The sequence below is a fragment of the Rhinatrema bivittatum genome, chromosome 1 (assembly GCF_901001135.1).
Source record: "Rhinatrema bivittatum chromosome 1, aRhiBiv1.1, whole genome shotgun sequence".
Lineage (NCBI taxonomy): Eukaryota > Metazoa > Chordata > Amphibia > Gymnophiona > Rhinatrematidae > Rhinatrema > Rhinatrema bivittatum.
The window spans coordinates 340,516,965-340,534,355 of NC_042615.1; the positions used below are offsets into that span (position 1 = coordinate 340,516,965).

The 17,391-nt window shown below is 39.1% G+C and overlaps 1 protein-coding gene across 2 annotated transcripts; it reads left to right on the forward strand.

Moving 5' to 3' along the window:
• Positions 1 to 1,525: 1,525 nt before the first annotated feature.
• On the forward strand, positions 1,526 to 5,792 carry LOC115090139 (interleukin-8-like). Of its 2 annotated transcripts, XM_029598873.1 has the most exons (5): positions 1,526 to 1,861; positions 2,184 to 2,319; positions 3,557 to 3,640; positions 4,395 to 4,441; positions 4,604 to 5,792. In XM_029598873.1, the coding sequence occupies exons 1-5, from the start codon at positions 1,798 to 1,800 to the stop codon at positions 4,789 to 4,791; spliced, it is 519 nt and encodes a 172-aa protein (XP_029454733.1). In that variant the 5' UTR covers positions 1,526 to 1,797; the 3' UTR covers positions 4,792 to 5,792. The 2 variants fall into 2 exon arrangements, with proteins under 2 accessions (XP_029454733.1, XP_029454743.1); XM_029598883.1 differs by lacking the exon at positions 4,395 to 4,441 and having other exon boundaries at positions 4,604 to 4,781.
• The last annotated feature ends 11,599 nt before the right edge of the window (positions 5,793 to 17,391 follow it).

A 17,391-nucleotide genomic window follows, 5' to 3' on the forward strand; every position in this document is an offset into this window, starting at 1 on the left:
GATATTTTAGATTCTGGTGTAATATTTGTGGTATTCTTTTTCATAGGTGGGGTGGTTATTCTTTGAGTGTTGGAAAATAGTACTGTGTTGATACGGGAGGACCATGCCGAAATATAGGGATGTGTACATATATATGTAAATTATATATGTAAATTATATTGTATATGTAATTGGGTACCCATGGGCCAGTATGGAGAAAAATCCCCCGGGCCATTATTTTCCCACAATCCTCCATTGCACCATAGTGACAATCTTTGGCTAGGAACCACTAACTATGGCACCCTCCAGATTTTGAAATGTGTATGTACCCCATATCTAGTTCATAGCTCCCTGGAGGACTGTGAACACTGCCTATTCAGCATCAGCATCCTCAGCTAGCCCAAGAAGTAGAGGCCAGTCTTGAGAAGTGCACCTAAATCTCCCATGTGGCAGCACAAGGCACTATTACTGAGTCACTGGACCAGCTCATGATAACATTTTGTAAACAAGCAAAGCTTTAATGCATGCAAGCAGAATGCCATAAATGTGAATCCGTCTTGTTAAGGTCAAAATCTGATTGGTTAAGGGGGCTACTTTTCTGATGTCACACTTACATTGTAATGAACTTCCATCAAATAACTTTTTTTGTCAATTTTTAGAACACATTCCTTACTGAAAACAGGTATTAATGGAAGGAAAAGACCTCAGAATCTAGCATATATGGTTTTGAAATATACCTCAGATATTGTAATCACTGGTCTGAAAAACCTTCCAATACCATCCAATTTTATTACTCACGTCACAGAAAAGTTTTGATAGTTTTATATTTTTCTTTGATAGGTTTATATTTTTCTTAAAAAACCCGTCTCGTGATGGGAGTTGAACCGCCACACCACCGACGATGGCCACCTTTTCGCAAAAAGCTGCTTCAGGACAGTGTATTTGTGGCAAAATAAAGTTCAGTGAATTTCTTGAAAACCGGGGCTCCCTACTCTCTGTTAGAGATGGCTTTGTCATTATAGTCAGTAGATAAAATTGTTGATATGTCAGCGTTTTTCTGAATAATAATTACAAACTTTAGTCTTTTTCAGTGGAAGGTATACAGTAATATGGGAATGGCAGACAAAAGGTCTAGCATTTGTTGAGCTAGATCCACCTAATCTGGCATCAGCAAATTAATGTGCACATCCACAGCACTAAAAAGAAATACAAGCTCTCCTCTGAAGTTTCCCTGTCCTGTTTTAAGTTCAATAAAAAGCAGTCCTCATTCTATCATATCATTAGAGTACACTAGGTTATGCTTTACCTGAATAATACTATAATTTTTGAGTGCTTGAACTTTTCCCCTTGTGTTTGTCTCAGGCATGCTGCCATGATCTGGTGAAATATGACCTGACATACTATGCTTAAGTAGCCATAGAATAATTGCTCAGATAGAATTCTTCCTTCCCTGTGAACAACTGCAAGCTGCCTCTTTATAAAACGCTGGTAGGCGTGCCACAATAGGTACTGTAAATACCCTGGTAAATTCAGCATTTCAGTGGCAACACTAAGGAGATGCAAATGCAGCATTCTAAGTATTGATAAAGGAAGGTCACGTGACGCCCTACGTGACGCAATTTATGTGGCCATCAAGGTGTACAAAGGAGTCTGGAAATTCCTCTCAGGTAACGTAAACGCAAAGATGAAAGGGAAACTCCAGCTTTGGTATAAATATGACCACAACAACACCTCAACACACAGACATCCTCAGAGGCTGGTGCTGACAGCAGCCACAAGGAGAGCCAGGAGAAACAGGAAATAAACTCAAGCTTGGACATGCAGAGCACATTTCCCAGGGTCATGCTGGCTGTTTGCCTGCTTTCTGGAGCCATATCTGAAGGTAAGCAAAGCTTGGGGACTAGTAATTATTCGTGTTATGTTGTACAGCATGTGCTTGGGCAATATATTTCATCATTTAATTATACCACTATTTTTTATGCACTGTATGAATATAAAAACAGAGATTTTTCAGTGCTATACAGAGACCATGCATATGTTTTGTTCCTGTATCAATTACTTGTGACTCCCTCAATTGAATGTGTAAGAGTTTTTATGTCATTAATTAGTACTACATTAATGAGTGCTCTTGGATCTGTCTGGCATGGGGGGGGGGGGGTGTCTATATGGTCATCTTTACCAGTTTCCCTGTTGTCGTTTCTTAGCTATGGTTTTGTCCAGATTAGCCACGGAACTGCGTTGCCAGTGTATAAAAACAGAGTCCAACTTCATTTCGCCAGAGAAAATTCTCACCGTGGAGCTGTTTCCTAGTGGCGCATACTGTGCGAGCGTGGAAGTCATGTAAGTGCTGTCTGGAAATGTATTTAGTATCTTAGACTGTTACAGAGGCCAGAAATTGATGTGGGCTTTGCCTCCATGTTGTGTGGAGAATGGTTGATATGTTTTTTTGTAGGTAAGGCCACACAAAATAAGCAGGCAACCAGGGAGAACACAAGAGCATCAGCCTTTTTTTAAATACATTTTATTCAATACCTTATGAAGCAAAGCTTGAAAAGAAAGCAGTTTGACATAATGTCAAACTGTAGGAGCGATTTTCAAAAGCCATTTACCTGCCTAAAGTACACTTATGCAGGTAAATCCTATGGACAATTCAATGGCATATAGTGTAGCAATTTTCAAAAGCCCACTTACATGGGTTAAATGTATTTACAATTATAAAACCAGGTTTTATGCATATAAATGCTTTTGAAAATCAGGCCCTAAAAGTAAAAATTACATTTTAATTTAAAAAAAAAAAAAAAAAAAATCCTTTTTCTTTCACAATTTGGGGACTTTTTTTTTCTAGGTGAGATATACCCAGCTTACCTTTAACACTTTTCTGAATCAATCAGGCAGCAGCTATAGAAGCATAAGCCCCCGACTCTATACAGCCCTGCATATAAAGCTATACAAGCCATGATAATTATAATAATGAGGCTCCCTGGCACCATTGGGGAGAAGTAACAGTTGCCAACATTCACTAAAGCTTCAAAGTGCACCTATTTTTTCTCTAAAGCTGTACTGAGCTGACTAGTGCAATGTGCCGCTTTAAGTTGAAGCATGGAGTCTGAAGAGTATGAAAAGAGTCAACAGAAAAGAGCCAGCTACTCTTAGAAGTACATTTGAGCAAGAGCGAGCAATGACAGAGATTCTGCTTGGGCAGGCAAAATGAACTAGGTGGAGATTAAAAAAGAAAATAAACAAACATATAAAGCAATCTGAAAACTACCATCAAGCTGCAGAGTGCAGTTTGAGTTACAACTTAATTTGCTAGTGCAAGTGGGTCCCTGTCTTTGACTGCTCATGTTCATAAAGGGGGTTCATAGTTTGAGTTCCAGTGACATAGAAGTTATTCTGTACTACAGGTGAGAGAACAATGTAATGACTCATTCAAGGTACTAGAAAGCAGAGAAACATGCAGGAACTTCGAGAATATACTTTTAAATTAAACTTATAAATAGATAAGTTCTGAATAAACAGTCATGATCCAGTTTAACATGCAAAAGATTAATCATTGTCACAATGTTCCTTGTCACAGTGCTACTTTAAAAGAAGAGCTGAAAGTGTGTTTGGAACCATCTGCTCCTTGGGTGGAAAAAATAATCAAGAAGATCTTAGAAAAGTAAGACACATTTTCATCATCATATAATGATGAACACTAGTGTGCTAGTGCAGTCTTAGAGGAATATGTCATGTAGGAGGTCAATGGATTTTCTTTATTTAGTGTTTGACACTTTAGTATTATTACTAGAACAAGGCCTTTATGTTGAAAGTCATACTGGAGCAGAGTCCAGATTTATTGTACAGTTGGCTAGTTTATACTCCAGGAAGTGAATGGGCAATTGCATGCAGCTTGGGTGCTCCCAGCTGACAGTATTTTGATTAAAAAAAAAAAAAAAGCTAACCTCACAACACACACTATCTGTGATTGTCCAAAATGTATTCAGGTGCTAAAGTTCAATGTTTGAGGAATTTGAACTTGATAAAGGGCTACATGCGTATTTGTGTAGAAACTAAAGAAACTAGTTTTGCTATTTGTCAATGAGACAAAGAAAAACATTTGCGGAATACAGATGCAGAATCTGCATACCATTAATCCAGAAGTGTGTTCAGAGTATTAATGGCATATAGGTGAGGAGGTAACATTAAGGCTCACTGCACTAAACAGCTCAAACACATTCATCCTGCTAATCTACTTACCTTGGAGAATCATATAACAGGAGAAAAATCATTCAAGAGCTCCTCCTAGAGGCAGCCATTGCAATGCCATTCACTTCCTAGCTCATTATGGCAGCTTGCTTAGAGCAGAAGCTCTTGTTGGTTTCCATACTGAATCTATTTGGTGAAAAAATGTGGCCTTTCATTACTCTTTAAAGGTCTAATGTTCATGAACACAAGGAATCAGAGCATCATGATCATTCAGGTATTACAATTCTGTTATTTTAGTCTTACTCCCAATTATGATCTCCTATTAAATTGATGTTGTCATTGATACCATCATGTTGCTGATTTTTTATGTCATTTTAGTATTACTGACTTTTTTTTCTCAGAGTGGTTTTCAATCTTGTCGTCCCTTCTGTTACAGCTCCCCAGTTACCACCGCAGATGAGCAATAAAGACAACAAAAGGAGAGAAGATTTGCATGGTACTGAAGCTCCCCATAAAGACAACAAAAATCCTCATCTTAGTTCCCAAGCAAACAGTTTTTTGTTCAGTTACATATTAATGATTATAAGTTGCATATCTATATATTTATCTAACAGTTCAAGTTGAATACAGTTGACAAAGAAAACTATTTCCATAATTCACAGTATTGTATATACCAAGGCCAATGGTTATAAGAGAAGACATTATCACATATATGAACAAGCACTGTGATGTTTTACTGAAGATCAAACCTCATCCTGGATACTTGAATGTACTGTAATGCAGGAAAGTTAACAATAACCTCCTGCTGCATAAGATCTCCGTTCTGGTATATTCATGGAGCGCCACTGGCACTGGCCTCAGTGACCGATGCCGCTCTCCCATCCGTTTAGTACTATGATCCTCCTGCGTCAGGAAAGGATATGAAAGTGTGTGTGAAGGAAAACTGTAATGCCCAAAGGGAAAAAAAGCAACAACCCAGGAACTTTCACATTAGTTACAGGTAGTGGGGATGAAGTACCTGAATTTATTGATACGATGATATAAACTACACAGGTACCATGAATGGATTTCTACCCTGAACATCTTACAACTGAAGAGGTATCTGGGTAGATAGTAGTGAAAGAAACTGATCTTTAATCGAGTTCATCTGACTTCCAGCCTATTATTCAAACTGATAGGTCACATTCTCTCTTCCCTGAATGTCCCCATTAAGGATAGATAAGGTGCACAAGAAGAAAACATATGGATGTCAATATTAAAGCCATTTAGATGGATAACTCACAAGTTATCCATTAAACTCATAAGTTATCCATCTAACTCACAGGTTATCCATTAAACTCAGAAGTTATCCATCTAACTCCAAGTTAGCCATTTAAATGCTTAGTTTTGAATATTGACCTCCAGGGGCTCATTCTTAGGTGATGTTTAGAATTTAACAACATCTTACAAAATTTAACAACATTTAACATGCTTACAAAATATTTCAGCGTTTAATGTATGCTTCATAAGCATTTATATTTATTTATATATTTAATTCAAGTGATTCACTAATAAACGAAAAGAAAGCCTGCTTCTGAGAAACACTGTAGCTGTGTATTTATATTCTATAAAGGGATGGCACAGAATGAATTTGATTGGTGATGTTATTAGAATATGTATTTTTTATTAAAATGTATACATACAAACAAGTGCTGCTTCATGTTTGTTGTGGCACTCTTCTGGTAAGAATAATGACCCTTACTGAATTAATATGAAATCACTGGGAAATGGTAAACATTACTAAACATTTACTAGTACATGTTCAATGAGCACCTAAATGGTAGAGTTGCGCACAGATACTTTTCGTTTTCATTTCATTTCCTTGGTGGGGAGGTCATTTTTTTAAATTTTATTTATTGTTTCTTGAAATGAAAAAATATATATATATAATATTAAGAATGCCACCCAAAAATAATAAAATAAAAACACTCCTGGAGCCTCCCTTGTTCCTTCTCCTCTTCCTCCTCCCCCCCACACACACGCAACCTCTGGAAATCTTTTACTCTCTTGTCAAAACTTTCTGCATGGGGCAGGATCATGTCTCGCCACTGCTGCTATTGGAAATGGTGCAGGCTCGGCCAGGCACGGGCCTATGCTGATGCCAATCTGTCTTGCAAAAATGTACAGTGGTGCCAGAATCAGTCTGCAAACCCCATCTGCACTAACAGCAGCTGGGGGGCAGTAGTGACTGCAGATCATTTCTGCTCTGTAAAGAAATTTTCAACAAGAGGGTAAGAGAGTCAGTCCAGGGATGGATGGTGATGGTAGGAAGGTCCTGAGAGTGTTATTTTGTTTTATTTTGCAGCAGAGCACAAGCCTTATTTTATTTTATTTCTTTAATGTAAGACAGGAAAATAAATTAAATTGTGTTCATTTTTCTCTCATTTCATTTTAAAACCATATTGAAATGAAACTGGAAATTTCATTACAATTTTCTGCTTTGTTTCAAATGAATGACCATCCCTACTATATGGACATGCATATTTTTCACTTTATATAAACCCAGTCAATTTTCAAACACAAGGTACCGATATATATTGTTGTTGAAAGTCGATTTGCTATGCCCTAAAATTATGTGCATATACTTACATGGTATAAACAATGGTGTAAATACTCAAGCGTGCATAGTTTCCCATGAAGCCCACAAAACACCTCCCCAGGATACCTCTTGTTAATTTGGCTAAAATATGTTTGTTGTGAAGTACATACACACTTTCAGATAAGTGAAAATCTACTTGTGTGAATTCAATCTATTTATTTATTTATTTAAAATTGTTTGCATTCCACAGTTTCCTGAATACTCGTCCAGTGTGGAGAACAAGATTTACAATCATAAAATACAGCCCATACAACTTAAAATCAACATTAAAATATCTTCAAGCAAAACATAAATTATAAAACATTTGCATTATAAACATAAAAAGCACAACCAACATCACAGCTTTCTTATGACTGTCTCCTCAAATTTCTCCTTATTCGATGTGGATCCTTCCCATTTTGTGTCTATGGGAAAAATGTTTTGGTTTTTTTTTAAGCCTATTGTAAAGTGTGTTTATGTTTAACAATTTTTTATTGCATTAAGTACACGTCAACCAGAAACAAACTACATGCTGAACACAGGCACTCTTCAGTGTCCAACATGTAACAAAGGAAAGGCAGGATGCAATCCACTGGTATTTCAACAATAAAAGAAACCACTAATATCCCCTCCCCCCCTCCCCCCACCCTTTACCAACAAGTATGAGCCAAATATACTGTGAAACGGAGGCCAGTGTCTCCGCAACCTGGGGTCCATGTCCAACAGCATAAAATGTCAGTAGTTTAGTCGTTTAGGATCAAACTCCGCACTCTGTGTGGCAATGCCTGAATATAGGGATCCCATATCTGCAGGAATCTGCGACGATGTCATGGAGAAGTCCGGGCCGTCAGCCACTCCATTTGCATCATACGATGCCAATGATTCCTCCAGGCCCAGAAGGAAGGCGCCACCGTCTCTTTCCACTGTAAAAGGAGCAACTTCTTCCCAACAAAACATGCCTTCATAAATAACATGCAATTCCCAGCTGCACGAATGCGCAGTGGAGGAATACATTCAAAGAGTATCACTAAAGGAGAGGCGTGTATGGGGGTCCCCAGTAACCCAGCGAGGTAAGATACAATATGCCTCCAAAATCTTTGAACTGTAGGACAGCCCCAAAACAGATGGGATAGGGTGCCGCTCTCTTTATTACATTTCCCACATCTGTCAGCTGACAGCAAGTCAGAACGAAACGCCAATTGGGTGGACACATATGCCCGCCAGAGAAATTTAAATTGCATTTCTCGATAGTAAGAGTTAAAAGAGATTGTTGTGATACGTCTAAAACAAGTTCCCACTTGTGCAGCTGTGACGTTAAACACTCCCTCTTTATTCCAGCATTCAGCTATAACTGTATACGGGGGCAGAGAAACCAAGCCCCGCATCTTATTATAGTTATACGAAAGAGAGGGCATCTGTGTCTTTCCTAGCAAGAAGCAATCCGCAAGTGTCCGACACCCCCTGGGTTCCCTACTAGCGGGCGGCAGGGATTTTACATAATGTGAAATCTGCAGGTAGGCAAATACGGATAATTTTCTCCCCCCATACAAATCCGACACTTGTTGATAGGTTAGTAAGCGTCCCTCGTCATCCAAAACATTACCCAGTAATGTTATACCCAGGGTGGCCCATCTCTGGAAAACCGCAGAGGAAAAATGTTTAATGTATAGGCCCATAAGTCTTTGAAATCAAAAGTTTGTTGAAACATACAGTTCTTCAAATATTTTTGCAAATTATGTTCATTCCCCAAGCAAGCTTTTTAGGTACTTTTTAAAAAAATGTGGTTATCTGTCATGTTTCATATTTACCTAGCTCCCCAGACAAACACATTCCCCTACAACCTCCTTTCCCCATTGATATTTAAATATTAACCTCTCCCAACCAGTATCGCCAAGCATAAAGGGAGTAAATGAAAAATTTGTATTTAATGTTGATAGATATTTTGTAGTAAAAGAACTAGTAATCATGCAGTAGTATGTAACAACAAAAAACTAACAAAATCACACATGAATAATAAATATTTTTAAAGGTGGAGATACCCTCATAAAGCACTTAAAACAGCCGTTAATGAAAGCGTTTGCACGAATCACTTATATGGCAAGACAACACATCTTTGTGTTATCAAAGTGAAGGTAACACGTTTTAATCATAGGGTACTCCAACCTTATTTCTTTTCAAGCCACCACTTTGAAAACATTAAATTGTTTATAGGAATTTATTTTGAAAAAGACACTTAGACTTAGCGTGAACTGTTCCAGCACTGAGGTAGTGCCCATGAAATGCCGTTTCAATTTAATGTTCTCAAAGTGGTGGCTTGAAAAGAAATAAGGTTGGAGTACCCTATGATTAAAAAGTGTTACCTTCACTTTGATAACGCAAAGATGTGCTGTCTTGCCATATAAGTGATTCGTGCAAACGCTTTCATTAACGGCTGTTTTAAGTGCTTTATGAGGGTATCTCCGCCTTTATAAATATTTCTTATTCACGTGTGGTTTTGTTAGTTTTTTGATAGATATTTTGTAACATAACAGTTTATTTGATTACACACTTTTCCAACTCCATGTTCAAAGCGTGACACAACAAGTTATGAAATACAAGATCCTTCATTAACATTATGTTAAATATAACAAATAACATTGGTGAATGAATTATGATAGTATAACCCAGGGCTTCCTAAACCTACCCTGGTGAACCCATAGCCAGTCGAAATTTCAAGATACCTACAAAGAATATGCATGAGATCAATTTGTATATCCTAGGTTTCCAATGCATACAACTTGATCTCATGCATATTCATTGTGGATATCCTGATGTTGGGGAGATACCGATTCCAGAGATGGTTTTCAAAGGTGATGATTCTGATGATCTGAACCAATTAATGGTGAACCTGGATATAGTAGGCCAGATTAACAAATTGAAGAAAAACAAATCACCTGGGACCAGATGGTACACACCCTAGGGTTCTGAAAGAACAGAAAAATGAAATTTCAGATCTATTAGTAAAAATGTATAACCTATCATTAAAATCGTCCATTGTACCTGAAGAGTGGAGGGTGGCCAATGTAACCCCAATATTTTAAAAGGGCTCTAGGTTGATCCAAGAATTAGAGACAGGTGAGCCTGATTTCAGTGCTGGGAAAAATAGTAGAAACTATTCTAAAGAACAAAATCACAGAGCATATAGATAGACATAGTTTAATGGAACACCTCCAACATGAATTTATCCAAGGGAAGTCTTGCCTCAGAAATCTGCTACATTATTTTCAAGGGGTTAATAAATATGTCAATAAAGGTAAACCAGTAGATGTAGTGTATTTGGATTTTCAAAAGGCATTTGACAAAGTCCCTCATGAGATGCTTTTAAGAAGACTAAAAGGTCATGGGATAGGAGGCGATATCTTTTGTGGATTGCAAACTGGCTAAAAGATGGAAAACAGCGAGTAGGATTAAATGATCAGTTTTCTTAAAGGAAAATGGTAAATAGTGGAGTGCCTCAGGACCAGTGCTTTTTAATATATTTATATATGATCTCGAAAGGAATATGACTAGTGTGGTGGTCAAATTGACAGAACATCTCAAAGAGGAAAGGCTAAAGAGGTTAGGGCTGTTCAGCTTCGAGAAGAGACTTCTGAGGGGGGAATATTATAGAAGACAATAAAATCATAAGAGGATTAGAATGGGTAAATATGAATTGGTTATATACTTTTCAGATAATAGAAGGACTAGGGGGCACTCCATGAAGTTAGCAAGTAGCACATTTAAAACAAATCAGAAAAAAAAAAATTTCATTCAATGCACAATTAAGCTCTGAAATTCATTGTTGGAGGATGTGGTTAGGACAGGGTAGTGTAGTTTGGATTAAATAAGGTTTGGATAAGTTCCTGGAGAAGAAGTCCATAAACTGCTATTAATCAAGTTGACTTAGGGAATAGCCACTACTATTACTAGCATTAGTAGTATAGGATCTACTTAATGTTTGGGTACTTGAAGGTACTTGTAACCTGGATTGGCCACTGTTGGAAACAGGATGCTGGTCTTGATGGGCCCTCAGTCTGACCTATTATGGTAACTTCTTATGTTCTTATGTAAAATCAATCAATCAATAAATAAAAATGTTCAAGAAACCTTCATACAATAGAGCTTTAAGTCACATCACCACTGGAAAATAGCTCTAAACTTATAATCATTAGTCTCATTTATCAAATTTCAAACAAATACATATTTTTTGGGAAATTTCTTTTTGCATATAAAAGTATTCAAATTAAATACAACACATTTTTTATTCAGCTTGTGTTTCTCTGCTGCAGTATGGTACCAACTTTGGGCCATGTGTCGCTGGCTTCTTCAGAGGATTCTACCTTTGAGTTGGTTTGCTTGTTAAATTCAGGCTCAAACGTGTGCTCCTGCAGATATGGATTCCATGGTGCAAGCAAGCTTCTTTTAAACATACCATCTGGTCATAAACTGACCAAGCACTCAAAAGAGGGAAACATAAAAAACAATCAGGCATGATTAAAACAATATAGTAGTAGAACATCAGATTAAACTAAACCAACCAATGGTCTCATTCATGCCATTTGGTTAAATAGTTTCCAGATAAAAATCAACCGTTGTTCCTTTTGATTTGATGTAGATACCACATTGCCATCCCGTTTTGGCACTGCCACAGATTCTGTAATACACCACCGTAGATCACAATACTAATGGTTGTGACTTGCTCCTTATATGTTTTTAAACAACTTCTGTGTTTATGTAAATGCACCCTGATTGGATTTTTTTGTTCTGCCAATGTATAATTGAGGACAACCTCATTGAATGACATATACTAAATTAGCTGAATCACACAGTCCGTATACATTTTATGTTTAATGTCAAAATGGGCCACAGAGTATTGCCATGGTTGTCCAGCTATTGCTGTAGTACACATGTCACAATGAAGAAACAGAAAATGTCCAGTAAGAGGGTTCATCATGTCTATCCCTCAAATGACTAGGTAATGTATTTTGGGACCTAGGGTGTATTTAATCAATGGAGGTTAAGAAAAAATGGGAAGTAGTGATAATACATGCCGGTGCCGTCTAATGCTGTTTGCTATATCAATTGATTTGTCAGAATGTTGAAGTAAATACACATCTTGCTTATCATGATATTGTAATAGGCAGTCCAATTACTGCTGTGCAACATGCTGATTTGACCACCAAGAAAGCATCCCCACTTTCAAAGGACCGACAGGCATGTAGAAATGCCTGGTGTTTAAATTTCTGTGTTGATGAACAAATCCTCTGGATTCCACAAAATTGAATTGCAGGAAGTCCCAGTTTAAGAGATTTGGGATGAAAGCTTTGAAACTTCAGAAGATGATTCCTATCAGTCACCTTACAGAACACTGTGGTTTTATACTATCACTTTGCTTTAAAATCTTGATATCCAAAAAGAAAAGGGATTTTTGTTTACTGCCATGAACCATGGTGAATTTATCAAAAGATCCACACTGTTCATACATTCATAACTCTGCTAAAGATGAATCCCAAATAATAAAGAAACCATCAATGTAGCATATCCACAGTGCTACATTAGGAAAGTACAATGATGTATAAGATGTACCGATTTTCAAATTCTTCCATTATCAAATTTGCCACGGAAGGAGCTACTTGAAGACCCCAATTAGCAAACAACTTCTGTGGGCTGTAAATCTTCCAAAACTTTCAAGGCACCAACAAAATATTTTTATTCACACAACACATAACATTTTTAATGGATGAAAAAGCAAGTTCATACATTGCTGCACCAGTTTGAAGTTCACAGTTAGCTACAACTCTACCACAATGGCAGATCATTAGTTCTAGTTATTACTGGCATAAAAAACATCCATTTAGTGGAGCAATGTGCAATCTCTTAAACTCTTTCAAGCTGTGATGAATCAAAAAACAAAAAGATTTGTGACATATAGGGGTGAATTTTCAAATCCGTGCACAGGCGTACATGTGTGCGCGCTACCTGGCGCGCACACATGGATGCCCGATTTTATAACATGCGCGCGCAGGCTCGCGCATGTTATAAAATCGGGGTCAGTGCGCGCAAGGGGGTGCACACTAGTGCACCTTGCACGCGCCAACACCTGCGGGCTTCTCCCGTTCTCTCCCCCCTAGCTTGACCTTCCCATCTCTTCCCCTAATCTTCTCCCTAGCCCTACTCTAACCCCCCCTGACCTTTGTCTTACCTTTTGTGCCTGCCTCCAGGCAAGCGCAAGTTGAGCATGCTGGCAGCCTGCCGGCTCGCGATCCTCCAGCTCAGCGGCAAATGGCCGCTGTGTCGGAGGCCTCTAACCCCGCCCCCACCCCTTTAGTAAAGCCCCGGGACTTAGACGCGTCCCGGGGCTTTACGCGCGTCGCCGGGCCTTTCTAAAATAGGCCTGGCGCGCGTAAGCCCCCCTACGCGAGTAAATCCTCTGGATTTACCCGTGTAGGCCTTTGAAAATCCGGCCCATAATTCTCTTTATAGTTCAACATACAAAAAATGTATTAAAATGTCTATTCCAGTGTCACACTCAACAGCATAGCACTGCAAACGATGAATGTAGATTTAAATACAAATGTATATATCCACAGACTAGTAGTGCTAAATCATTCCATGTATGTGTGTGTGTGTGTGCACTTAAAGTATTGCAGAGCAACTATAAAGTGGGCAAATATTTATAAAAAAAAGACTGTAAAATAACTGATCAAAGTTAGAAACATTTATACAGATAAGGAAAACCTTAACATGCATTTTATAAATAAATACTGAGCTAAATTATAGAGGAGGAGGGGAGAGGGTCTTCGGCCAGTCCTCCCACACCTGGAGGAGGACGTTTTGATTGGGACTGGGCAGTGGGGGGGGTTGGCTATTCTGTGCTTATGTTGACTCCCAGGAGTTTGGCATTAACCTTTCTCTCTGTAAACCCCCTTTCTCCCTCTCTCCCTTGGCAACATCAGCATTACTCATTAGAACCCTAGAGAACTGTCCTTTGGGTCCCCTCACCAATGTCTTCTCCTAAAATCTCCACCAACGCCACCCAATGGCATCCAAAAGCCCCACTGCCCCACTGAGCCTTTTCAAGCATAGCCAGGAAATGGGGCAAACACTCATACCATGGCCTCTCTTACCCATGCAATCCGTTCACTGTATGGTCAATGCCCTGGCACAGTCTTCTTTTCTGCTCTCTCTGCCCACTGGCATCTTTCACTGTTCCAGAGTTCAAAGGCCTTCAGCATGGAATTTTCGACTTTAGAAATCTACTATGGTCTTCTCCTAAGCGTCTATTGAACTAATGAGAAAGATTTACATATTCATAAATCATTGTTAATCCAATGAGGATATTTTCAACTATGGGAAACTGTGAAAAGAACTGGAAAATGTATTTCTTTATCCATATATGGAATGTTCTTTGCCATGGTTTAATATTATCTGCAATTTGTTGGCTTTGTTGCCCGTAATTGGATGTGTGGATGAGTATTTGGATGTATGAGGTATGCATGTGGAGGATTTACTGAAATTGTGAGTTTCATGAATACTTGTTTAATGGTTATATGCTATGGTCTTAATCATATAGGGGGGGGAGGGGCGTGTCTGGGGCCATGTCTGGGGGCAGGGGGCGGTCCGGGGCAGGTCCGGGGGTGTGGCGATGGTTCGGGGGCGGACCGGGAGGGCGGCCCCGAGTCCCCCAGCACTGCGGCCTGTGCCGGGGGATGCCGGGGCGGCGCGCGCAAGTTACGCCTGCTTCAAGCGGGCGTAACTTGCCCAACAAAGGTAGGGGGGGATTTAGGTAGGGCTGGGGGATGGGGCGCATATCTTATAAAATCTGGTGTACTTTTGTTCGCGCCGGTGGCGTGAACAAAAGTATGCGCACGCGAATGTTTTGAAGATCTACCTCAGCATATATAAGAGGAGCTGATTGAGATTTTTGGCAGTCGTCATATTAACAAACATTCCAAATGAAGCTGCGGTGCTTTGGAGCAAGTTTCAGTTCATGTTTGTTAGATTGATTCAGAGCTCTATGCTTCAAACCTGAGCATGTGACCTGACCACCAATGCCCAGTGGTTTTCTGAGATGGTGAGATTGCCAAGGAATGTGTTGTGTGCTGATAGGCCCACGTGCTCTGCTCTGCTGCCCAGAGTCATGAGTCACAGAGGCAGCAAATGAGTTGACTCAGCAGCCAAGATTTCCAGTGTTATTTATAAAACTGCTCAGATTTTCCTTGGCAAAAGTGTGCAAAAACTTGAAATCATATTTATTTTTAATTAAATGTTATCAATTTAGATAACATATATTTTTATAATTCAAGCTTTTGACAAAATTCCCAGAATGTTTATTACGTGTGGGTGTATATATATATATATATATATATATATATATATATATATATATATATAAATTTAAGCCTTGGGCAACGGGTGTGTTACATTTCAAAATTATTCAAGATAGCTCACCTTTGAATTTTTTGCTATGTGGGGGAGGGTGCAATTTTTTAAAATTAGATTTCTTTTATAATTCAAATGGTATGTAAAATTTATTAAGTGGTATTTGGCAGTTTTTAAAACTCTTTATTTATCATAGGGGAAGAGGAATAGCCTAGTGGTTAAAGCAGTGGACTACAAACCAGGAGACCAGGGTTCAAGTCCTGCTGTCCCTCCTTGTGACCTTGGGCAAGTCACTTTACCCTACATTGCCTTAGGTGCAAAACTTAGATTGTAAGCCCCTCTGGGGATAGGGAAATACCTACAGTACCTGAATGTAAACCAGTGTGATATCTCAATTGAGATCAAATGTCAGTCTATAAAAATAATAAATAAAAACATTATTTAATAAATATAAGATTTCATTTATTCTTCCAGAAAATAGGTACAAGCACAATGTAATTTTTATATTGAAATAGTTTTAAGGAAAAACAGTCAAAAGGATTGTATCCTTAAAAGCCCAACATATATGAGGGGAGAGGTAGAAGAAATAGTGAGAAGCACAAATAACTCTTCTAAGAATATGTAAGTAAAGATGAAGTCTAGAGGCATCAACTAAAAAGCGACCTTATACATAGATCTAGATGGGTTCAGTGATAGTACTAGCAGCAATCTTGGCATCAAGAAATAATTTTAACCGGGAAGGGTAAAAAAAAAATCTAACAATCATCTTTACATTTTCCAAGACATTTGCATAGAAAATGAAGGAAACATTCACCACGAATATCCAGCAAATCCTGCCTCATCTGCAGGAACTGCTTGCGTCTCGCTTGAACGATACATCAGGAAAGCACCAAAGTTTATGTCCCATAAACAGAGATTCTTTATGTTTGAAGAAAAAACGCATGAAGGAATTTTTATCCCACTGAAAGACAAAAGATATCAACAAAGTGGTCCATGAGGTAACTTTGTTCTGCGAGGTCTCCAAAAAAGCAGACAGTTCTAAGTTATCCATATTCAGTTGAGGCTGCATAGAATCTCCTTGTGCTGTAAGGCGGTAATGTCTCTGAGGCAAACTTTAGAACCTCCAACAGACAGGGGTAGATTTTCAAAGGAGCACATATGCGTCCATGTATGCATGGTTCCCGGTGCACACATGTTATAAAATCAGATGGCCTCATGCACATAGTATCCCATCAGACAATTACCAGTAATTGCAAATTTAATTTTCTGCAGGACCTTCTAGAGGGAACACTTCCAATTCCCTGCATTTGTGGAATAACTAGCCTGCCGCTACCTGATAAGGTTGTTATATCTAATGAACCCCTAACAGAAGGAGATTTTTGGTTTACAGATGGGTCCTGTACAACATGCGCGCCAGATTTTAAAATCCACGCACACAAGTACGGGCAGCGCACGCATGGGGGACAAATTTTCATAAAATACGTGAGTCAGTGCAATCTGACCCACGTGTTTCCCAGTTTCCTCTCAGTCCGCTCCAATTAAGGAGCAGACTGGGAGGGAACATCCCTACCCCCATAACTACAGTTCTTCGCTTTTCCCCTCTCCTCCCCACCCCATAAACCTAACTTACCTTTCCCTAAATGTTTTATTAATTACTAGGAATGTGAATCGTTTTTGAACAATTAAAATTATTGTCAGATAATTTTAAAATCGTCCAAAATTGGTAGAGTGCACAATACAATACAAATGCCCCTGATTTATCGTCAGGGGCATTTGAATTGTATCGTTAAATAGGGGGCGGGAAAACCGGCACACCAAAACAACCCTAAAGCCCAACCCGACCCTTTAAAACAAATCCCCCACCCTCCCGAACACCTCCAAAATGTTTTAAATTACCTGGGGTCCAGTGGGGGGGTCCCGGAGCGATCTTCCGCTCTCTGGCCACGGCTGCGTTAAGAGAAATGGCGCCGGTGGCCCTTTCCCCTTATCATGTGACAGGGCAAAGGTAGTGCTGTCGCCATTTTGGTTCCTGGCTCCCTTGGAAGTTCCAGCAAGTGTTTACCATAATACATGACCTTTTCACGATGTCATTCGGGCGACGCCCGTATGACATAGTGAGGGCAAAGGTAGCGCCGGCGCCATTTTGAATATTGGCAATACGGCCCGCGTGCAGGAGGTCGCTCCCGGACCCCCGCTGGACTTTTGGC